At 37.5% G+C, this 25,610-nt stretch overlaps 1 protein-coding gene across 4 annotated transcripts in view; it reads left to right on the forward strand.

Annotated features, from left to right (window-relative positions):
- LOC121319927 (C-Jun-amino-terminal kinase-interacting protein 2-like) overlaps positions 1-25,610 on the forward strand; it is a 54,090-nt gene that overhangs the window by 13,934 nt on the left and 14,546 nt on the right. For all 4 annotated transcript variants that reach the window (XM_041257897.1, XM_041257898.1, XM_041257899.1 and 1 more), the window contains exons 2-3: positions 10,066-10,171; positions 24,145-24,375. In XM_041257897.1, the coding sequence (XP_041113831.1) occupies positions 10,066-10,171; positions 24,145-24,375 (337 nt within the window). The remainder of the gene's footprint in view (positions 1-10,065; positions 10,172-24,144; positions 24,376-25,610) is intronic.

Genomic DNA, 25,610 nt, shown 5'->3' on the forward strand with positions numbered 1-25,610 from the left:
CTGAGCGAGACCATTCGCTCAGCTCCACCAAACTCCACCTCTCTCTCTCTGTTTATTTTCCTGCTTCTGGTCTGACGCCACCCACTCCGGCCGTCTTTGTGACAAGCACCTTTAAGCTTACATGCATTATAAAGCACTGTACAAGATGATCAATACACAGAAAAAACAAGTATAGTAAACTACAAAATTACAATGTGAATTTACAGTTTAAAACGTTCTGAAACGAAAAAAAACATTAGAAAATAAAATAGAAGTTATATTTTTGATGATTACTAAAGTTCACCCTGAATGTTAATAACTAGGGCTTTATCATTAGCTTTATCACTTGTCCCCTTAATGTTACGCTCAAGATTTTTATGCCCTCAGCTTGTTTTTTGTGATTTTGTTATTTGTAATTTAATCAGGGATATGCAGGTTTCTTAAATATCATGCAAAAGATTTAGAAAAATGTAATATTGCTTCCTGGTACATTTACACTTCCATGGGCCGTGGGAAACACGTCACATCTCTATTCTGAAGAACAAAATGCAGGTAATGTTTTAAGTAATACATTGATTCGGATTCTCCCTCTGGTAAAGGCATGACAGTGGGGTGTGCAGGTGAGTCATGCAATCAGGGTAGAGCAGGTTTGTACCTTGGCTGTGCGAAGTTGCTGGTGTTCGCTGAGGATTTCACAGGGAGTGTCACATTGGCACTCCCGTGGGTTAGGGAGGCAAAATCAGCAGGGACTGTTTCTCCTCACCACACTATAGTGGACCCTACTGGCCAGGAACCCAATGAGGTGAAAGTGGGACACCAAAGTCCTCCAAAGACCGGTAGCTCGGCAGACATCCGCTGTGGACCGCCTGTGTGTAATCAGCCCTTTAAAATGACTGTTAAAATCCTAAAAAGATTTAGGATCGTTGAGACTTTTGACTTACAGTGTAGGGAGCAGTACCCAACTTCTAACGATGACCATCTGTAATGTTTTGGACATAAAAATATATGGATGTGAACCTTTATGGATTTGTGACTGCTAGTGCCATTGGCTGTGACTGTATGCCTACAGATATTAATGCATGTTCTCACAAGGTTGCTTAGTCACCCAGAATCTAGAGGATGAGCACATTAGATGGCCTTCAGGCTCACCAGACCTAAACCCTATCCAGCCTGTGTGGGATGTACTGGAAAGATGTATTTCCAGATGAAATCCTCAACCAACGTATTGCACATCTCATGACAAGCTTCAGACGACATTGTCGTGGTGTTATTGAAGCATAGAGGACAAACGCATTGCTAAGAGTCCTTGAAGCAAAGCATACTCAGCAAACCAAAAACATCCAGTATCAACGTTCACTTTATTTTAAAAGATGGCCATCTTTTGACATCATTAAACTTACCAGTAATAGCCTAAATAAGCAATGTTAATACAGTTGCTACCAATAAACGTGCTTACAGTATTCTATTTAATAACAGCACACAGAGAGATACAGAATGTTCTGCGCTATATATATATATATATATATATATATATATATATATATATATATATATATATATATATATATACAGCTCTGGAAAAAATTAAGAGACCACTGCAAAATGATCAGTTCTCTGGTTTTACTATTTATAGGTATGTGTTTGGGTAAAATGAACATTTTTGTTTTATTCTATAAACTACTGACAACATTTCTCCCAAATTCCAAATAAAAATATTGTCATTTAGAGCATTTGTTTGCAGAAAATGACAACTGGTCAAAATAACAAAAAAGATGCAGTGTTGTCAGACCTTGAATAATGCAAAGAAAATAAGTTCATATTCATTTTTAAACAACACAGTACTAATGTTTTAACTTAGGAAGAGTTCAAAAATCAATATTTGGTGGAATAACCCTGATTTTCAATCACAGCTTTCATGCGTCTTGGCATGCTCTCCACCAGTCTTTCACATTGATGTTGGGTGACTTTATGCCACTCCTGGCGCAAAAATTCAAGCAGCTCGGCTTTGTTTGATGGCTTGTGACCATCCATCTTCCTCTTGATCACATTTCAGAGGTTTTCAATGGGGTTCAGGTCTGGAGATTGGGCTGGCCATGACAGGGTCTTGATCTGGTGGTCCTCTATCCACACCTTGATTGACCTGGCTGTGTGGCATGGAGCATTGTCCTGCTGGAAAAACCAATCCTCAGAGTTGGGGAACATTGTCAGAGCAGAAGGAAGCAAGTTTTCTTCCAGGACAACCTTGTACTTGGCTTGATTCATGCCAAAGCTGCCCGATTCCAGCCTTGCTGAAGCACCCCCAGATCATCACCGATCCTCCACCACATTTCACAGTGGGTGCGAGACACTGTGCCTTGTAGGCCTCTCCAGGTCTCCGTCTAACCATTAGACGACCAGGTGTTGGGCAAAGCTGAAAATTGGACTCATCTGGGGGTGCTTCAGCAAGGCTGGAATTTGTTGTCCTGGAAGAAAACTTGCTTCCTTCTGCTCTGACAATGTTCCCCAAGATTTTTCCAGAGCTGTATATATATATATATTATATATATATATATATATATATATATATATAATATATATATATATATATATATATATATATAAAATATAAGTTTGATTGTTTTCTTTTTCTTCTTATCTGTTGTTTTTCTTGGCTACCTCTTTAAAAATGTAGATTTATTTACCGTATACACTGTACAAATAATGCCCCCAGCTGGCTTATAACTGACTTTTTACAGTCACTGGGTTCAACTAGAAAATCTATTTCAGTACATCTGTGACAGAATAATACTTGTGGTCCTGGATACTGTGCAGTGGTACAGGAGCAATGACAGTTTTAAAAGCTTGACTGTACCAGTTCTGCAATTAGGTATATCGCAAAGCCACTTGTTTCAGCCTTTGGTTGGTAAGCTTGAAATTTTCACACAATTGTAAGAAAAATAAACACGTGCTGTCCAAATGATGTCAATGATGTTTTAACCCATGTCAGTTTTCCTACAGTTAAGTGTCCACAACACAGCTGACCTATAAAGAAATAATAAAATATTGAAATTGGCACATGCCACTTTTCAACATTGAAAACATAATGATGCTTACACATGGAGCCACTGCAGCCATGTGTAAGCACAGTAAGTGGATGTTATTTGGGTACCGCAGTCTGCCTTAATGCTTTTAGCTGCCATGGAAACAAGGATACCAGCTGCGGTGATTTTCTATCACATTTACACAAATCCCTCCCCCGCTGTGTTCCTCCTAAAATGTACATTGAAGGGTAATTAGCCTTCAGGTTAAAAGAGGGAGATCCCGTGAGATGGATTTTTTTATTTATTTTTGCACAGAAATCACATAATACAATAATAGGCACTGCTCAGAGTGCGAGCTGTTGGTGAATTAAGTCTTCAGATAAGGGCTGCCACTTTGCAATTGTAATGTCATTAAGGAGAGTTCAAAGGCCAGTAGGGTGAGGCTATTGTTTCAGACTAGGTTATGTCTTTCATATCTGTATATTGTACTACTACGAATGGGCAAGCTGGCTATTATCTGATGACATAAAATACTGATTAAAATGAGTCCCAGACCAGGAAATACCTATAACCCTATTTAAGAAATAGAAATGCTAAAATTTCAATGATTTCTAACTTTTTTTTTTTCTAAATGCAAGGGTAAGATTTTAAATGTAAGTAATTATTAAATACGTTTAAAAATGTAATGAATGCATTTATTTTATTTCTCCAAGTCAGTTATCTAACTAACGCTCAAATTGAAGTCTTAAAAAAGTAAGTCTTATTTGAATAGTTTTTGTGTTTTTAAGACAAATAACTAAACATACATTTTCTTGATCCCACATGCTGGTTTAAGTCAAACACTACAAACATTTATATATATGCTCCAACGTTAACAACACACTGTAACTTTAACAACAATATTTCATATTTCAAACGAAGCTTCTTTAAAGACCCTCATCATTAAATGTGGAACACGTTTCTGCCTTGTTTTGTATCTGAAATGACAAAGAGAATATTGTTCATGCTGGCTCCCTGGTTAGATAGTACAAGCTGTCTTTTCACTCTTTAGAAACATATACAGCATGTTTTTCTTTGATGTTTACAGGGCTGACTATCACTTCTGTGGTCTTATGTTTTGTTCTGCCAAATGATTTTAAATTAAAAAAAAAACTACAAGTCAGTTTTCTTAATGTTACTGAGTCTGTAGTGTTCTGCTCTTTACTTGGAATATATGATCAAACTGTTATAATTCTCTATATATGGATTAAACAGTGCTTGGCTCAGCGGTTTATCATCTTCTCTCATGGAGATCAGTGCATCGACTCCCACCCTCTTCCTAGTCAACCCCAGCATAACTGCAACATTGGCTGTCCTGTAGGAAACATGAAAAGCCTAGCAGTTGATTTTATTTTTAAAACAAGTCATATATCACTTGCTTATTAAAAATACTGGTATCCCTGTGTAGATCATTGTCCACTCTTCATCTTTATAAGGAATGATGAACGACTGGAGGTGGAATAGTTATTACCCATTGTTGCCCAAGTCGCTGACATTTCTAATTTTGTATGTATAGCTGTGTTTGGTACTGTAAATTCCAGGTCTTAGTATTTGTGTCACTGTAGGTTGGATAGTTCCATTGGTGTTGGAAAAGCGGCATTGTCTTCCTGTCACAGTAGTTGGCCTTCACACATAACATTTGTCCAAAAGTCATTTAGAATAAATCTTATTTTGGAGCCAGAAGAATTACCTTTCATGTCTGTGTAGGTACATGGGTCTCACTCTAACACCCCCTCATCTTTTGAACCATGTCAATGAGGCATTATAAATCATGGACACATAGGAGTGTGGACAGCTGAGATTGTATTGGCAGTTCTCTGTCAAAAATAAAATCAAGATGAGAATGTATGTGCATCATCAATTCTGGAAGGTTGAGGGGAATGTGTACATTTTGGTAAATCCAGTCAATCCATCAGTGATCCAGATCCTATTAACATATCCATTTTACATTGTACTCACTGAGATGCTTGTCTTCACAGGACAAAGTCTTTTATTTTGGTCGCATTTACTCTTATCAACTACATATAACTACATAAGCTTAAAAACAATCACAACTAAACCTTTATTATACAGTACATTGACCACATTGCAACATTTAACCTTACATTTTCTATACTGGTTAAAGTGCATAATTGTTTTTTTTTTTAGTTCCATCCATTTTATGTTCAGTTTTTATATTCATGGCTTTGCTGATCTAAGTGTTTGTTTAAAAAAAAAATGTGGAAAACTGTGCATGGTCCAAATTGTCAGCCTCCCGAGGAGAACTTATATTAGGGCATTTAAATTAATTGAATACAATTCAGGATCTGAGCATGTAGGTAACGGGAAACAAATTGCATCACTAATATAGAAATCCATACAGTACCGTTACATCTCAATAAGAGGTATGGCCAAAATATATATTATTACTTAACAAGTCAAAATGCATTAAAAATTGCCAATATTTTAAATAATAAACATTTTCTGTCAGCCAGACTAAAGCCGTAATTGGTTCTAGCAACCCTTACAAACATTACCTTATTAAAACTATAACAGAGACCAGACAATTAACTTCAGTATTACATCTTAAAACATTTTTAGTGCACCTACAAGGTACAGTACAATCAGTACAATCACTGTTTTACCACCAGGCAGAAGAAATAAAATAAAAACTCCAGAGAAAATGGACCTGACTCCCCATGAGATTTTGGTGTTTTCACTGAATACAGCCTGTAGCCCAGTAATAATAGCGTGGGGAAGGGGTTTGGGACTCTGTAATGCACCAGAACGTTTTTGGCTATTTCCAGGTCAAGAGCATACTTTGTGATCAGGGCAAACCACATTGGATGTTAAATATTAACCAAAATAGCATGAAACTAGGGACTACAGGTCCATGTGAAATGCTTACAACATGTCTCGTGTGCCACTTCACCAGCTTTATGATAAAAAAGAAGTCTTCCCTGTCTGAAAAAAACACAGGGACTATTGTCCTTTGTTTACTTCAGTTCTTTTCATCTTGAAATACCCTGCTGCCATCTGGGAAGATGTGTGATGGCTATGATGAGAGGCTTGTTTACAGCTGTGCTTCCTGTGCTTCTACAGTAACTGTGCATGTGCAGTTGTCAAGAGTACAGTGCTGCTGGATTACATGTTAAATTTGCAATTTCAGAAAAAAACTCTTGCTCTTGTGCAGCTCACACCTTCCACAAAGAGGTATGCCTTTTTGAACCACAGGCGATAGAGGATGTGGAGAGAAAGTTTCTTCTGTCTTTTCCAGGGAATCCGTATCAGTATCAGTGCTATTGTACACTATCAGTACAGTGAAACGTGGCACTTGATGATGACGATCTATCACATCTTAATAAAAATAAATTATTTATCACTTGAAAATACTGTTTTCACTATTGCAAAGCAAATGGTAACCACCAGCTTGTCCCCTTGCAACACTGTCCCTAGTGAATTTAAGAAATACGTCAGCAGGAATTTATTTTTTTACTTTTAATGATTGAAAATAGGATCATTTATGATTAAAATGATTTGTTTTAGTATTAAGTCAGTTACAGCCTGCTCAGACTCTCATTTTGTCTTTCATTTGTAAGATGAAGAAAAGGAAATGTTACAGCACTATTTAAATGACTGAAGGAACACATTTACATCATCACTAAAACGGCGCCTGCACAGTAACCAGTGTGCACTGTTTTAAATAGGATTATAAATAAGATTGTTGTATGTTTCACAAGTTATTATAATGTACCAGAATTTGCAGATAAATTCCATCGTTCTGAAACAGATTAATAACAGACAGTCACCCACACCTACTAGATATATTCTAAAATGTGTATTTTAAATAGTCTACCCTGATTGGTCAAAAACAGGTCACATGGGGGTGTAGATATTATTATTATATATTATTAAAAAGGGGCAAATCACTGGTAGATATCCATACAGACTAGAATTAAAAAAAAACCCAAAACAAAACAAAAAACACCAGACATATTGGAATTTATTGCAGTAAACATGACTGACGAGATTTTTGTAAATTTTGACATTTTGGGAAACAGTGAGATTGTGTTTTACAGTTTGATTATTATACAGTTTTATTTAACTTTTTAATGTGGGATTTTGAAAATAAATATTGAGACAAAGTAATGTAAAAAAACAAGGCAAAAGGTTTACATTAAAAACGTATCATTAAGTGTTTGAAATTGTGGATAAAGCCACAAGCTATAACATTTGTTTCCTTGACTGGATCATGGTGCGAAAGTGTGAGAAATCAGGTTAACTTTTGGATAACAGTCAGTGACAGTGCATGTAAAGGTGGGCATGAGAATAAAGCACCACAGCTGTAGTGAATGATGAAAGCCAGTGGAAAGTTGAGCTAGTGCACCACGATGCCCCTTGCTAGTGCACCACAATGCCCCTTGCTAGTGCACCACGATGCCCCTTGCTAGTGCACCACGATGCCCCTTGCTAGTGCACCACGATGCCCCTTGCTAGTGCACCACGATGCCCCTTGCTAGTGCACCATGATGCCCATTCCACTAACTGCATTGTAGTGAAACACTCTACTGTCTCTCTCTGCTTCTTTTGCTGATTCTGTTCCTGGCTTGTTATAGCTTCTTTCTGTCCTGGCAGGGACTCTGTATGATACAATTGAGTTGCTATTGCTTAAGTAGAGACAGCTCTTTGAAAATCAGAAACATTACTGTTGTTGTTTTTCTTACATACTGTTAGATTATTTTCAGATTGGCAAAGCCTAGGCAGAACATTCTCTGGCAGGCAGGGTTGTTTATATTGTCAAGAATACGTGAAAGACATGCACTGCGGCTTCCTAAAGGATGTGGCTATGTTATCAGTACTTTGTACAAATCCAGTCTGTATAAACTCCCAGAATTGTATTTGCTCAATGAAGCTTGCTTGCTAACAGAAATCTGTATTTTGATTTATTGTGCATATCACAGGTACTTGATGGTTTATAGTGATAGACAGTTTGTGGGAAATTCATCTTTAATAAAATATACACTAGCATATACAATAGATCAATTGGAAAATACATTATCCCTTCATCTTTTGAAGGACTAATATTGTTATTAAGTAGACTACAAGGGATACAAGTTACTAAGGACACATTATGCAAATCATTAGGGTCTAACATTAAGAATAACTGGACTGGAACCAAGTTTACAACCACCCCCACCCCCCCCCCCACCCAGAAACTTAACCTCGAGAAGAACAAAAAAGAACAAGAGAAGGTAACCCTTGTTCGACATTTCACTTTGCACGTAAATGAAAAAGTGCATTTTGAGGTTGATTCACGTCGTATACCGTAATGATTTAAGACCTCGCAATCAAGCCAGTGTAAAATCACCTCTAAGGGTCTAATGTTATTTGTCTTTACCAACTACTATGCACAGGCATTACTCTGCGTTTAGTGGTCATTCAGTGGAATTCCCAGATTGTTAAAATCTGCATTGCAGTCTTTTCATTGAAGCAATGGAACAATGGAGCTAAATTCAGCGAATAACAGAATGGCACATAAAACTTTGTTACCAATAGTTTTTGCTGGACACAGAAAAATGATTATAGCTGCACATGAACTGATTTCAGATATGAATAGATAATGAATAATGAATAACGAAGACCCTTTACTAAGGCCAAAACTACCTCTGTCTTTCCACTTCACTCTCACTGTGTTCTTCTGTGGATCTGCTGGAGTGACAGCACCGTTTAGTCTCCAGGCAGCAAAATCATCATTTTAAACTGTATCGAGAACTGCATATTTAGACTTAGAATTATCTGATGGGTGTCAAGCAATCTAAAGCTTGTTATAATTGAGCCAACCTTATACATAATGGATTATTGTTGTAAGGGGTATGCAAGTGCCTATGTCACTTTTGCATGTATTTAGAGAGCCGCTTGCCTATTTGTGATGAAACTTCCTAAAGACCTTCATTAGGTTCAGTATTATGTTTATCATAATCTTGAGTATATGGAGGTTGTCATACATTTGTTTGTCTGTCACACTTACATTTACATATATCTAAAAAACATGTATCTAATTTGATTAAACACTTAATGTGCATTCAATGGATGTAGGTCATAGTGAACTACTTTTTCATGTTTACTGATAGCTCTGATTTTGTATTTTCAGCTCTGGCCAAGGTGAATGTCACTGAAGCTTGTTTCAAGTTGTTTCAATTTTTTTTAAATTTAGTATTTAGATCTCTAACATTCCTCGCATCTTTTAATCCTAAAACTTGGCATTTGGTGTTTTTTGTGCTTCTATCTGATGTTGTACTTCACAAGTGTGGTTCACATCTATTGCACAGTAAATACTAAACAAATTAATTTCATTATCCACCAAAACCAGCCAATCAATACTTTGCATTTACGAAAGCAACCAGTCCTGAACCTGCAACTGCCGTGAGCCAATCACAGACTGTCAGCTCGACTACAGCATAGACACAGCATCTTTTGAATAACAACAAAATGAAACACAGACAGTTCAGTAATATATAGCTCCATTCATATAAAGATTCAGGAGAGAAAGGTTTTGGCTGAAGGTAGAAACATGGTGAGTTAGGAGGCGTTTTAGAGTGATCGTTAATAAGAGATTGTATTGTTAGTTCAGGCTCCAATATGCACAGACTCTTCAGTAATTAAAACTCTAAGTTAATAAAAATAGATTTATTAAAACAAATAGTTTTTCTCTTTTTCTAATAGTGATAGTGTCCTCTTGATGAGGGCTGTACCTTGTGATAGTTGACCTTGACTTTTGTTAGTGCTCTCGCCTTCGGTTCGGGACACATAACTCCCATTGTGGTCAACCATCACACAGTAGAGCCGTCATTGGTGGGCACTTTCGTTTAAGTATCCATACTGTGTGCTTAAAAAAGCTGGAGAATTAATATTTCAAGTCTTGGATTTCTATTCCACATCAACAGTAAGAACACGAGTAACTATGGTCCTTCAAGTAAGCCTTTGTAGAAAACCTCTAACAGACAGTATTTTACATAATATGTGTAATTTTCCCCTCTTATTACTATAGGCCAGCTCATGACATCAGCCTGGAGGAATTTGATGATGAGGATTTATCAGAAATTACAGATGACTGCGGAATTGGGCTAAACTATGATTCAGATCCTTATGAGAAGGTAAGAAAAGATTTTGACCAAATTCTATGTAATAGATCATTGTCACTCAGACCGGGCTGTCAGTGCAAGCAAGGCCTCTGGCAGTGATTTCTACTACATGAGAGTAGATGGTTAAACTTCATGCTGATTTGAACTTGGCTCTCGCCAAGATGAGCACCAACTAAGATGTAGCTTTACAGTAAACTAATGTGATCCATCTGCATCTCCATCCATTTGAGTTTCTTTCCAGCTGATGATGTAGATATCCTTCTGCCTGGTGTTGATGGCTAAAGTGTAATGCTGGCTCCAGGGAATCACTTATTTTGCCTCTCCAGCGCATCAGCACACACAATGGCTGGGGTGCTGGCTCCGGGAATCAACCACAGTGCGGTCTCCCCAGCGCATCAGCATGACAACCGTCTGGGGTCTTCAAGTGGTCACCTTCCATCCTTAGTGTTTCGTCAACTAGCCCACGACACCACAAGAGGGCTCAACAGTGATTTTGGCGTCCCAGCATCACACCCCTCCGTCCCCCACTCAACTCAGCCCAGCTTACTTACCTGTACATCAGCGTTGCATTCTTTCTATTGAGCTTGAGATCCCCAACCAGAATCTTTCCATTTCAACCACAGCCAGTTGCTGCCCCTTTCTGCTGCTTCAGATAAGTTCTTCACTGTGTGACGCAAATCTTGGCCAATGAACCAGACATCTCTGAGAAACCGGGATGTAGAGTATGCCACAAATCCTCGACATCCCACCTCCACTGGGTAAACCCGGACTCCATTTGGTAATCTGGTGGATTGATAGGTGGGATGTCACGAAGGAACTCTCATAGGCTCCTGCCTTTTTGAATCTGTATGTGTTTCCTCGAAATATCTCTCAAACTTAGATGCTTTTAGTGTGCCATTTTTCTCACTGGTGAATATCTTCTTTACAAATTTAAATGGATCTTTATAAAAGTTCGTTCTTGCACACTCTTTTCTTTTTGTAACCTTTCCGTAGGTTCTCAGCTCTGCGCAATGTTGCAAGCTTATCTTTTATGACCCTTTGTAACAGATTGAGTCCCTCCTGACTTTGTTCTTCTCTTCTCCATTGCTTCCTCAGCTGCCTCCTTTCTCTAACTAAGCATTCAATTTCCTGTTGCTGTCTAGACTTTCCAGGAATAGTTTGTACTTTTTCCTTCCTTTTTTTTAACTCCAAACCTCTTGCTTCCATATGCGTAGATGATGTCCACAAATTTATCTAGCTTCTTTTCAACTGTTCTACTTAACCTTTCCAAAGTAAAACAGAGAGCCGTGTTTACTGTGTCCCACACAGTTTTCTCACAAGCTCTTGGCCATTTAACTCCAGGCTTGTGCCCGTTGAGGTTCTTTTCTCTCTTACGCTGGTTCGTCTAACCGGGTTCGCAAGGATCATTAGGTACATCACTAGTTGTATCCACACAAGTCCTCCTCACGTCTGTGACAGGGGTGCTGATATCCTGCAAACTGTGGTTTGCCTCCTGTCGCTGGATTTCATTTGACTGACTTGACTGACTTTGTAAGAAGTACTGATAAATGCAAGGCCCTTGTCCCCTTTCCCTCAAGCATTTCATTCTCCCTTGATGAATCTTCAAACCCCTGACCATTGTCGCCTTACTCCGGCCGCAAACACAGACCTGGAGTTCCATGTCTCTGCAGATCTTGAACTAGTCTTTTGTGAAGAACTCTCCATTCTCATATCCGTTTCCATTCTGCAGTCGTTAGCTGTGTTATCCTACGTTGAGTCATCTTCCACCCCCGCTCTTGCAGACTCTTGGGGTATTTTTCTCTTTAATTTGTTAGAAGCCATGGGCTGGTGTCTCCAGCATCCTATTATCCTTTGAAAACATAGAGCTGGATACTGCTGATAAGGATAGCTAACCCTTGCCAGCCCCAATGGGGTCTCTTTCCTCTTGTCAGCAGTCTCTCCATGCTGTCACAAGGTCATTCCCTTTTGCCAGCTGCACTATTCACAGCAGTCACTGGATGTATCCAGATCTTTATGATTTCCATTACATGAGAGTGGATGTTAAAACTTCATGCTGATTTGAACTGGGCTCTCGCCAATATTAAGCACCAAGACGTAGCTTTACAGTAAACTAATGTGAATCTGCATCTCCATCCATTTGCATTTCTTTCCATCTGATGATGTAAATATCCTTCTGCCTGGTGTTGGTGGCTGACGTGCAATGCTGGCTCCAGGGATCAGCTTATTTTACCTAACCAGCTCATCAGCACACACAACGGCTGCGATGCTGGCTCCGGGGATCAACCACAGTGCGGTCTCCCCAGCTCATCAGCATGACAACTGTCTGGATTGAGCTAAGTAGGGTACTCTCTGGGGTCTTCAAGTGGGCACCTTCCGTCCTTGGTGTTTCGTCAATTAGCCCACGAGCGTTGCTTTCTTTCTATTGTGCTTGAGATCCCCAACCAGAATCTTTTCGTCTCAACCATAGCCAGTTGGTGCTCCTTTCTACTGCTTCAGATAAGTTCTTCACTGTGCGACGCATTGGCCACTGAACCCAACATCTCTGAGAAACCTTGCTGCCACAAATCCTCGACAACCCACCTCATCTGGGTAAACCCTGACTCTCCATCCTCGCTGTTCCGCTTCAGCAGCTAGTTGAACATACAGAAGTTTCTTCCTCTCATACGCCTCATCCACAGCATCCTCCCATGGCACTGTTAACTCTACAAGCCGTGCTGATCCAGACCATAAGACAATGTCTGGTCGAAAGTTAGTGGTGGCAATCTCAGGTGGAAATATAAGCCGTTGACCAACATCTGCCAGCATTTTCCATTCTCAAGCAGTTTCCAGTTGTCCTGGGCGAGGCTTGGTTTTAACACTCTTTCTTGGTGGTTGCTCTCCTGGACAGAGGAATATTGTCTTTTGTCTTATTTGGGAGGTCACACAGGGACATTAAATTACTGCTTGATTTTTAAGTTCAATCATTGCCTATGTATATTGGTTTTAAAATGTTGACAGGGCTACAGAGAGCTGCTTGAGCTTTTTTCTTGTATCTGCCTGTGACAACTTCTTGCTGTTCAAGGATACAAAGTCAATAATTAAGCCAATAATTTTTCCCAACAGGCCAAAGAAACCTTCTTATTTGTCAAATGCTTGTATTAAGGGGTTGTGTCCTCCTTGAGTGATTCATTGTTCATTTTTAAGGGTGCCTTGGGAGTTACAGGTTACAAACTGAACTTTGGTTTCATTCTGGTGGTGTCTCTTGGGATGTTAATTTGGTTTCTCCCAGGTTTGATTTGTTCAACCATTTGGGAGGAGAGTGTTGTTTCCTCTGTGATATTATTGTGGTTCACCTAGGATGCTTATGTAATGCCAGGACTTTGTACTTCATTGCACACTATGTCCAAATTAAAGCTGGCCCTTACATGTTGAGTGTGGAGTGGGTAGATGATAATATATAGCTGTGCCACGCCATAACCTCTATAACACAATTAAAGGCTTAGGGAAATGTTTATAGAGTGTTTCAGGCTCTTGCTTTATGCCTTATGTGCACACTGTTTATACAGTGAAGGAAGCTATCAGCACTTTGCTTTTCTGTCTGAGCAATGTAAATGTTTTATTGCAATGGCTCAGTGCCACGTCTGCAGTGGAGGAATTGTGACCCACAGGAGTTGCTGCTATGCAGAGCTTAGCTTAGAAACGAAGGATAACTATATAATTTGTCAGGAAGCTAGAAAACGATAGACATAGCTTATTGCAGCATAAATATTGTTAAATTATAGAGAAATGATTACTTATGTTAAATTATAGGTTCAAGATGATTTTTTTTTTCATAAAAAGCTCTGAAAGTATTCACGATATCTGACAAATATTGCAAAATGAAACATTACATGAATAGAGGCTGCATTAATGGGCTGCAGATATTATAGCTATTAACTCCAAGGTTTCCAGAAGGGACTAAATTTGATTTTAAAACATGTATGAAGCTAAAAGACTAGGCACATGATTGGAAATGCATGCTATTTGGTTTATTGTACAACACAAGTAGGTTTTCATATAAAAATTAACCTACGTGTAACATATACTAGCCAAGAGACTTCTGATTTACATCTTAGAAGCACATCTTTAGAATCCAAGTAAGCTTATGCTGTATACAGTTATCCGATCAGTAGGTGTTGTACTCAAACACATATGTGCATTAGTGTATTGACCCATTACATCACGAATCTGGATCTTGAAAGTGTATCTGGACACACACAATAGGATTAAATCTCTTGTCGCTTTGGTAAATGCGATAATGGAAAAACAGTGATGGAACCAATCCATCATTGTAGAGATTGAAATGATCTCCATCTGTCACTGCTGTCACACAAATTACATCACCGGAATGTCGAATGACATCACATGCTAATCTAGTTGCATACAAATTTCCAAGAAAATTAAGAGCAAACCATATTACTGGCTTCTGATCAGGCATGGGCACCTTTAACTGAGCCAAGTTCTCACAGCTGGCAAACTTAACCGTTACCATTAGGTCACTGCACAAAAAAATAATAGTAACTACAATTGTTATAATGTATTGTTATGCAATTACCTTCAGAGCTGTGAAAGTCTGACTGAGGTTTTCCAGTAATGTTATATAAAGGACTATACTGTGTCCCCTTACACTGAACCAACAAGAGGTTCTGCTTGAAAATGTTCCTATTTCCAAGCTTGATTACAGATCTTGTTCTGATTTGGAACCGCTGTGATTTGGAACAATTGTTTTGTGTCTGTATTCAGAACCTTTCATTTCTGTTCCATTAAGCAGACTTGTTTTAAATAGCATCCTGATGTCTGTCCTGAAGTTCAGAACTGACCTGCTGCTGTGCAGTCAGCCAAGTTCATTTCAGGGGAAGTGAAGCAGTGTGATGCGGGGATGGGAGAAGATTGAAGACTGCACCAGAGGGTTTGCTACCTCATTTAGCCGTTTGGGTAATTACAGGAATGAGAAAAAAAAGGCATATCAATGATGAATGTCAGGCTGTATAAAAAAAAAAAAATCTTCCAGCTTTTTGCACTAGATTAAAATGGATGAGTAAGCTCTTAGTCAGACCATACTCCCCCTCAGTGAACCACTGTCATAAAAATACATCATTTTTAATTTATTTTTTATTTCAAAGTCTACCTTCTGGTATCATCCATAATTTGCAGTACGTTTTCTGGTGTTTGCATGAGTGTGCTACACACATCTAATACATTATTCAAAATGTCACACTAGCTCGGGGGGATATACTGTAAAAACATACAGCTGAGCCAGTATAGGTATTATAGTTTTTAACCACCCTTCCTTACAGAGTGACAGCCAAGTTGCTTCAAAATTCAATGTTCAAGTTGATTAAAAAAAAAAAAAAAATACAAGTTTTATTTTTGTATTCCAATTGGATAAACAGACAAATTAAGCCAAAATGATAGTTTCATTGAATCTGCAGATTGTCTTAAGTAAATGCTGCATGCATTGATTCCGACTGAAAAGGATTTTGTGTTTTTGAAAAGGAATGGAAAATGAACCTACTTTAGTTACTGAATGAATGCTTCTTGGAAACTTTCACTGCCCTTTTACAACTAGACATAGTGAAGGTTGTTTTGTTTGATTGATCTTTGCACTGACTTATACAGATAACGGTTACACTTTTCTTTTGATGGGAGTAGGCTTTCCAGTTATTTTTCTTCTCAATATTGATTCATCTCAGAGCTCGGGGCTACAGTATTTTTATTCTCCTTTCTTAAAGCTGGAACTGAAAAATGTCCATTCATCATGTTCTTAATCCTTGCGCCTCCCTAAAAATCAGAGACATTTTGTCTTGCATATTGCTGTTGAGCTTTCAGACCACTCAATGAGTATTTGTTGTCAGAATCTTAAGCATTTCCATCCATTAAAAGGCAACAGTTACTATATTTGTGTACAAAAATATCAGTTTTGATTAAGTGTTCATGATTTATATGTTAAAGTTACATTGCTTTACCCACTCGATATATGTGGTCATAGTTGATTTTCAACAGTGAAAATGTATGGCGAATTAGCTTTCTCTATGACAAAACGAGTCTTGCATTGATTCTTGGCAAGCTGACCCATTTTTATTAGTTATATAATGTACATTCCATGAATCAACCTAATATAAATGAATCTGCATTCCCCTTGATTGAGGTGTTCCGTGTTCCATTCTTCTCCCATTCTTATTTAGAGAGATTTGCAAAACAGCAGCATTCAGTTACTTTAATATTAGGACATCAACAAATATACAGTTCTGATATATAGTACTATATTAGTGAGTGAAGTCTTTGAGATTAAATATGAATTAATTTTGTTAGTGTAAACCAAATTATGTCTTTTATTGCATACTGTCTATCACATTAACATACACTGTTATTTCAGAATTACCAGATTCCAGGACTGGAATGCATTTGCCATGCTGATACAGTACAGACAACAATCCCAATGACTGTACAATGGACTGTTCATGAATCAGTGTCATATTCATCTGAACCACTGCCAGATGTGTATCAGCAGACTACAGGGCTTTATTTAACCATTTCCAAAGGTGGTCCTGCAACAAAAAGAGCAAAAATGGTGCTTACGTCTGCAGAATAGCAACATTCTGAAACAAATAACTGTTTGCTATCCACTTTGTAGAACCAATTAAAGCACCATCGATATAAGACATATGCCTTTAGGATATGGACCCTTGACTGTTGTAACTGTCACAGTATTGGAATAAAGTTAATTCTTCACAACTGACAGCTGTGACTCATTACCCAGTTCCACAAATAATAAAGAAAGACATTTGGGAGACCTAAAGAAAAAAAAATATGAATCAACAAAGTATTTCATATCTGATTTTTCCACTTTAGCAAGCTTGCATTAGAAAAGATGTTTCCAAGACATTAGGATGTGAAAACCTTGCATCCCAGACTTGATTGTCCCCCTTTCATGAATGCAGATTCAAATTTTCCATCTAATACATTCTGTCCTCTGCTGGTTTCTTCTCAGAACAAGCTAGTCCTGTGTATATTTAACATACTGTATGGCTCCAAACATGTGCTCCACCCAGTACAGTAAACCAAGCTAGCTATCTCTCCAGCATGTGATTCTCACAGCAGTGTACTGCAGTCATGAGTAATATAACTTGAGGGTAATGCAGTAAAAAGAGTGGTATGATTTAGAAGCTATAGTTATCACTTTGTGACATAACAATATTGTAGCGAAAGCAGACTTGGATTGATATCGGTAATGTCAGACCACATTGACAGCACTGAAACATTTTCTACATGCATACTGTATATTTTTAGCATTTGTTTTAATCTTTTTGTAATAACCCAGCATCCCCCACATTATATTATAGTCTGCAAGGTCAAGTCATCTTGTCTGGTTTTCAAAAATGATACAAAAATATTTGCAATATTCCTGGGTAATTTAGTACAAAAAAACTGTATGGGTGTTTCCCTAATGATTACTGTATGTTCATATATCCAGCATTGGGTGGGGTTTTGGGGTGTTTTGGGACAATGGTCTGCAAAGTGGCTGCTGATTGTGAACAGGTGCATAGGTGATGCAGTGCAAGAACAAACACAGACAGGAGACTGTAATCAATTTGGAAAAGGGGGTCTTTTATTTATACTCCCGGTCTGGTGAACATTGGAGATTTACCACACAAATGTAACAGGGAAGAGGATGAGATTTTAACCTCACCTCATTGGGGTCAGAAGCTCATTCAAACTGAAAGCTTGCATGATGCTTTTAGAGCCTTTTGAATATCATCTTATTCTTTTTTTTAAATAAAATCTTATTTTTAAGTAGTACATAGTCTTTTAGAGCTATCAAAAGTAGATCAACATAAGGACAGACTCACACTCAGACAGGCTTCATATAACCCCAGATTCTAAAACATTGAATAACCTGCACTAAAGAATATCCCTAGTAATGATCAATTGGACAAGTGGCTCTATTGATATACAATCAATCATAAGGGGTAATTATTTATACAAAAACATAACCGTCAGTCAACATTGATCTGTCTGACTAGCCTGCAAGAGTTACTGCAATGCTAATAAATGTAAAGTTTTGCATGCTGGTCCTAATGTGGCATCAAATACTATCAGCAACCTGGCATTGTGATTGTGGGGAGGCAATTAAAAAAAGCTTGGTTATGTTATCAAAAATATTGATTACAACATGTAGAGATGTTATTATGAAGTTATACAGGAGAGACCACACTTAAAATGCTGTTTAAATTTAGTCACAGCACTGGAAATGGATCTTGTGGCTTTGGAGAGAGTCTAGTGAGTAGGAGACGGGAGACAGAGTGAGTTACCAAGATACCCTACTTCTGCTTATTCCTTGTGTCTTCCCTGAACCTCCTGCCAAGCTCTGCTAAGCTAACTTAGTGGAACAGGCTGCATGTACAGAATGTGGTTCAACACAATAAAAACAGAACAAAAATTGGAATAGTTAAAAGCATGAAATTTGAACCTAAAAAGGAAAAGGCGAAAATCCTACCAAGCTTCAAATATTACAGGATACACAGCAGCTTGTGTGATATAATCTGCAAAAGACCCCAGGGCTAAAAGCCTATTCAGACTGTTATACCAATCACCAGATGCACTTGCAAATGACTCCCTCTCATTTTAGCATTGCAACAGCCCAGCTGATGCCAGCAGAAACCTAATCTAAACATCACTACGTGTGTCTTCCGGACTCTCCATATACAAGTTGATCAAATTAGTTTCTCTCATTAGACCTGTCTGCTTACTTGTATACAGCAAATTATTTTGTGCTAGGAATAGGCTAGTAGGCTTGTAGTTTGCATATAGATTGTAGGGGTATTTTACAGAATGTTTCCTAGGTGAATAGATTTATATTGGAATGTTCATTTTAACGATTGGTTGGCCCTTTACTGACCAGAGTCTCAAAAAATATTTTCAATGCAGTTTAGTAGGAAAAAAAAACATTGATAATGAAGGTGTTGTATGAGAATTGAAGTTAGTATCTCACTAAGTCCTGGGTTTTAGTAAACTCCTCTTGTTTTGTAATATTATTGAACTGGCCTGTCATGTAAGCAGTCAGGCAGTTCTCTGGGTGATCCCAGTAGTGCACACTGTGAGGGCAGAACGACTGGACTCGGAAGTGCAATGGCATATTGAACTATAATTTGCAGCAATAAGTAGCAGTGCTGTGATCACTTGAGGGGGGTACACAACTTTATAAGCATAAAAATACTCTTTTATAAGTATAAATCTTAGTGCACATCTCTCCAGAGAAACATTGGTCACTTCAGTCTATTCATAAAGATTTGAGCTGCCAGTATAATGTACAGCATGCAGTTAGTCACCCATAGCCTTGTACAATAAGAGTGAATAGCAAGAATTGCAACATGGAGTTTACACTGAAATGAAGATGTATGTGGGTTTGGTAGGTGATACTGTTAGGTTATGATAATGAATGTAGACTCTAAATCAATCAGTGTCCATAAGTGCTAATTTATTTGCACTGGAAAACAATACATGTTTAAAACAAATATGCAGTTTCTGGTTGAAACAAAACCTATACTGCTGGATGTTCTTGAGGACTAGGGTTGTATTAATATAAAATCATTCTTGCATTAACTGTAAGTCTTAATATATAATATATATATATATATATATATATATATATATATATATATATTATTATATATATTATAATATATACGATATATATGGTGTATGTCGTAAAATAAATACACACATTTATTTTGCATGCACATAAAGTTATTTATTTATACATCTATGAGTATATTGTTTGTACTTAGTAAGTGTCAGGTGCGTTTTTCATATAGAGTAATGCTGTTTGTAATAGAGTAAAGAAGTATTAGAAGAGAAATTATTGTACCTGCTTGTTTTTTATATCAGTGTACATATTTGTTGATTTTAATTACATTTCTTGTGTTTTATATGCTTCCCAAATGCAATACAAATAATTACTCATTTAAAGCCTTGGGATGTAACTGGCCACTTGATATGTGTCCTTTTCAACATTTTTTGCTGAACCAAATGTCCCATTATAATTAAAGCTCCCCCTAACTCATGATGTGCCATATTGATTTTTTTCCTCCTGATGCATGGCTCCATTGGCTACATTGACTGCCCTCTTTAAAATTGAGTGTTTCCCTTGAAATATTCATGCACTGGGAGTTAATTCATCAGCTAGGAGACTGGCTTGGCCTATCACTGGAGGTTTATTATCTCTGAGACTTAGTGGATGGAAAGAAAACACTTCTATCCTGTATTTATGCTGACTTACAGTTCTGTTTCTGATAGGGATACCTTACAATTTGACCACTGTTAGCAAAAGAGAGCTAGCTGGGCAGAATGTGTTTTTCCTGTGTATGTTTCATATTTTTTGGCAAAGTTCACCTCAAGTGTTTTTGTAATATGGTATATGTTGTACCTGCTATGGATTATTTATAAATGCATCTTAATAAACCACCTACTTACAGTACCTGTAACCCAAAGGGGGTATTTTATACCTGTAAAGTATAACAAAACAAAAATACTAGCAATACTACCAAATAGAAAAGGATACCTTTTTGAAATATATATTGAAAACATACAATATTTAATTTTGAAAGTGACGCTCCTCTCCCCAATTGCAAATACATTTTTACTTAAACAGGTAGGCATTTAAGCAGCAGGTAAATGTCTGTGAGTCACAATGTCCAGGTGACCTCTAAAGAATCTGCACAGTCACCGAACAATTCAGTCTCCAGCTTTTGTAATAAGGATTGCTGCATTCCTCTGCAGAACACTAAGGTCACTTCTGACGACTTTGATGTATTTTATTAATCTCTTACCATATATACTGTAGCCCAGAAAGATGGAATGTCACAGATTGTTTCCAAATGGTTTGTGTAACAGCGGATTGAGTATATGGCACAAGAAAACAATGACTTCTTCAAGGTCACTCCACTTGTTAAGAAAGGCTGTTGGAGAGTAATTAAAGTGCCCAGATAAAGTGTGGCATAAAGCTAAAATGATTTTATGAGCATGCGTAAACTAAAGGTTACCAACACCAATGGCATGGTGTACAGTAACAGGGCTTTGTATAAACCCAATTTGATGGAGGCAGCAGCTAAATGATCTAAAATAAGGCTTTAAAATGTAAAATATAGTTATGTAAGATCAAACGGTAAGCACAATTCTGTTTCATGCTTTGTGGCTGCTAAAATATTATGAATTGTGTGAAATGTGAGCAAAATGAAAACAAATGGGTCCATATCAGAAACTTCTTTTTGCGTGCCACAATCCGTTTTGCGCTATGCACAAATGTAATGTATGCATAGCGCAATTTGGCGGGAGTGGCCGACATTCTACCATGTTCAAAACTATGCGGCAAGCACAAAACCAGTCTTGCAAGGCACAAAGTAACGCATTTAAAAAGCAAGCGGGCATATCACTTTAGCACTCACTCACCCAATCACTGAAGTGAAATGCAGGCACTTTCCGAGGTACTACAACAATGGAAAACACCCAGAGATCATACACGGTTCCGACCACATCTATATAATGATTATATGCTTAAAAAATAAACAAGGAAAATGCAATCATGATCGGTCTTTCGAACTGAAACAAAGCTAATCGCTTTCCCAAGCATTCTTTCTTATTGCTGAAAGAATTAATCTCAAAACAGAATCAAGAGTACAGCACGGTATCATAGTACATAGACTGAGCCAGCACATACTAAACAACTACCTGTATAATGCAGGAAAGCTTTACACATACAGCAGTATATCAACCCTAGATCGATCATGCAACACTTTGCACCTCCTTACCTTGCATTCAGCCCGTTTTATTTAACTTGAATTAATCGCCCCCCTCCCCCAGATGGATTATTAAGAATTTGTTGTTGTTGTTAATGTATGTATGTATTTTATTATAACAGATGCCCTTATCCTTACAGTTCTTACAAAAATCGGATCAGTCCAGACAGGGAGCAGTAGCGGTTTGATAAGTGGAATCACAGCAAATACTGAGAAAGAAAAAAAGAACAGATGGTACTGCAACATAAAACAAGAAAATAAAAAAATATAAATGAATTAGAATAAGTAACATGTACTCCTATTTGTGTGACAACTGTCAAAATTATGGAGACAGAAGCAGAGACATCATAAACTCATTTCCCAGCGAACAAAACAGCATAGATACATCTGTTTGAATTCCATAAAATCTGTGATGGCCTTTTAAATAGTTAGCTTATTAGCCATGCTAATGCCTGTGATAATGATACACATTAGATTCAAATGTGTGCATGTGTGCAAATTTCATATGCTTAAGCACAAAAATATTTGAATTGCTCTGAAGGCCAAATTTGAATGAAAATGTTGCAATAAGCGTGACAGGCTTGCAATGTGCAGAATGTTTCCATTACATTACATTGTCGTGTAGTATTCCAATTCTGGGCATTCACGCGTCGCTCTTGTGCATTTCTGCTATATTGGTATTGAATGCGCAGGTGATTTTGCGAGGCACAAACACATTTGCGAATTGAGCAAAAAACTGCTATTTTCCAATTTTGCGCAACTGTTTTGTGCCGTGTTGGAAAATATAAATTTTTGTGCAAAAGGACACATTTTTTGAGGCACAAATTTTGCATGGGGATTGCGCATCACTTTGAGTATCTGGGCCATGGTGTATTTATACACCAGAGGAGCTTTTAATGGAGAGCAAGACCTGTTTTTTCAAATTGCTTCCTGAACGGACACCTGAGCCTTTAATGGTGGTTAATCCACGTCCTGGTGTTCAGTCTTCTGCATGTGTGCACTAATTTACAGTATTTACTGTGGAGAAATGAACAGTTATGAATTGTGAGTGCTCCAGTGCCTTTCACTTAAAATGAACTCCCTATGGTCCACTGTTTTTATATTGGACTAATACTAATTTATAATGTTTGTGTCATTTAAATAAATCATAAAATGGACTAGGATTTTATACCCCATGATGTTCTATAATTTAGTTACGTGGCAAATGTTCAGAATATAATTTGAATGCAGAGAGAATACATTTTTATCTACATTTTCTTTAATTAAACAATGTGAAAGCCACAATGATAAAAATGGAAACAAATGGCAGAATATTTGAAACTAATGTGTATTTACTTGCAGTACTGGTCTGATTATAGCATTTGGATTTGGACTGAAATGAGTAGCATGTTAATTAAAGGTTAAGAATCAGTGATTAGATTAGAAGATTACCACTTGAGCCAGAGTATATTTTCAGGATAAAGCAGAATTGGAAAAATAGTTTATATTGGCAGCATTTTATACAATACAGTATGTATAGTATGAGATACCATTGTAGTTGAAAGCGCTTTTGAAATCTGTCCCATTGGTTTCCATCACAGCAGAGTGATGTCAGTGGGGATTGCAGTGGGACTCTGACAGCATGGGATTGGATTAGGTACTGGGAGAATTTGCTGTAGTGGTGGAAGTGAGGAAACTAGTGTCTGTATGCAAGTGACTCACTGTGACGTAGCTAGACTCAGAGGGGCCAAAATAAAATAAAAACATGATAAGCGTAGCAGGAATATTTCTTGCATTCATTCAAATATAATGACAGAATTACCAAAGTTTATAACACTGTTCGAAATTACACTATTACCTTGCTGAACAGATGCTGAGATTGGTCTGATTCTCCAAATTCAGCTGACAACCCACTCGACCCCGTTGTAAACATCTAGGCACATACTGAATTCTTCTTTACTACTAGAAATGGTGGCTGGCTGCAGAATCTGTTGGAATTGTCTCTTTCAGATCAATTTCAGCGCCAACTGGAAACTAGAAACCCCTATCCTTGTTAACCCTGCTGGGTAGTTTTAAAACCTACTATTTTTTGGACCATTACAGTTGTATTTTTCCTCTACTACAGGTTTTCTTTATTAAAGGATGCAAGTGTTTTAATTCTCTAACACATTGCCGTTGTTGTTTCTTTTCTAGGACTGTCTTATCCTGGAGAAGAATGACCTCCATCATCCAGTGTGCTCCTTCCAGGATGACTTCCAGGAGTTTGAGATGATTGACGATAATGATGACGAGGAGGAAGAAGAGGAGGAAGAAGTTGACCCTGAGGCCCCGCCCTCCCCCTCTGCCTCTCCTCCTGCCTCACCCTTGGGCACAACGCAGAAGAGCCGACCGACCACACTGAACCTTCAAGCGCCAGTCTCTCAGGTAACTGTTTATCAAAAAACTAAACTTCACTGCAACAAACTCTGTGGTAACTAATCCTAAAAATCTTTGTCCTTCAAGTAAATAAACTTTTTTGCTACCTGGTTTGTCAAGTAATGCAATCTCTCTGGTAAGTGGCACTGTTAATGGGAACAAGGATAGTCAGGTTTATTCTGCCTTTGTGGCATCATATGTGGGGCATGCTGTGGGCTGTTTTGTTCTGAAGAGATGCTCTGTTTCTGTGAACAACCTTGATCTGGGTTTTTGTCTTGTACTCTAGGTAATATCACTAGTTTTTTTGTCTTTAAGTGACACACTCACTCGTTTCTGTTAGACTTCTTTAGTATTCTATCTATCTGTGTTAGTTCATCCTCTTGCATTTATTAGCCTACTATCCCCTGTGCATGAGTTAACATGGAAGTTTATTTACTGAATTTTTAATATTGAAAAATAATGTGGTATACATTTTTTATAGTGTATTTATAACTCGTATAGGCAACACTTGCCATAATGGTGATTGATTCAAGTTTGATCATTGTACTTGGCACAACCCTACTTGGAATAGGAGACAGTTTGAAATGCAGTGCAGGGCCTCAACTCTGGGGCAGTATGTCACTAAAGCAGAAGGGCCCTCCTATTCCTAGACTGCTATTTGTTTTAAGCTTTTAGAGAAGTACAGTATTACCTTGTTAACATTACCTCTAAACAAGTATCAGAAATCAGTTATTTATATATTAGGATATATATCTAATATATATATATATATATATATATATATCATATATTATATATATATATGATATATATATATATATATATATCAATATATATATATTTAATATATAGTTTAAAAAATTTATAATTTTATGTGTTGTGCTGTAAAGTTTTTTTAGGTTTATGCCAGGGCAGTGCTATTACAGTAAGTAATTCGCCTGGTTTTTTTTTTATGTCTATTTATTTTCAATCTCCGGACTTGTCGCTTAATATATAATGAGCTTCCTCCTGGCTTGAGGGATACTTTAATACATGCATTTAAAATTATGTAATGGGATCAATTATCACAAGTTAATGTACATACAGTTTTTGTATTGTTTTTTTATAATATTTTTTACATGTCCAACACTTATAAAAACATCGCAATTTTTAAATGTGATGCCTAAAACATAGCACCATTTTCTGACAGAGTTGTACTGGGCAGCTTTTCCTTCAGGGACTGCATTGTTTTATTTTCAGAAGCA

Source organism: Polyodon spathula, chromosome 8, assembly GCF_017654505.1.
Source record: "Polyodon spathula isolate WHYD16114869_AA chromosome 8, ASM1765450v1, whole genome shotgun sequence".
Lineage (NCBI taxonomy): Eukaryota > Metazoa > Chordata > Actinopteri > Acipenseriformes > Polyodontidae > Polyodon > Polyodon spathula.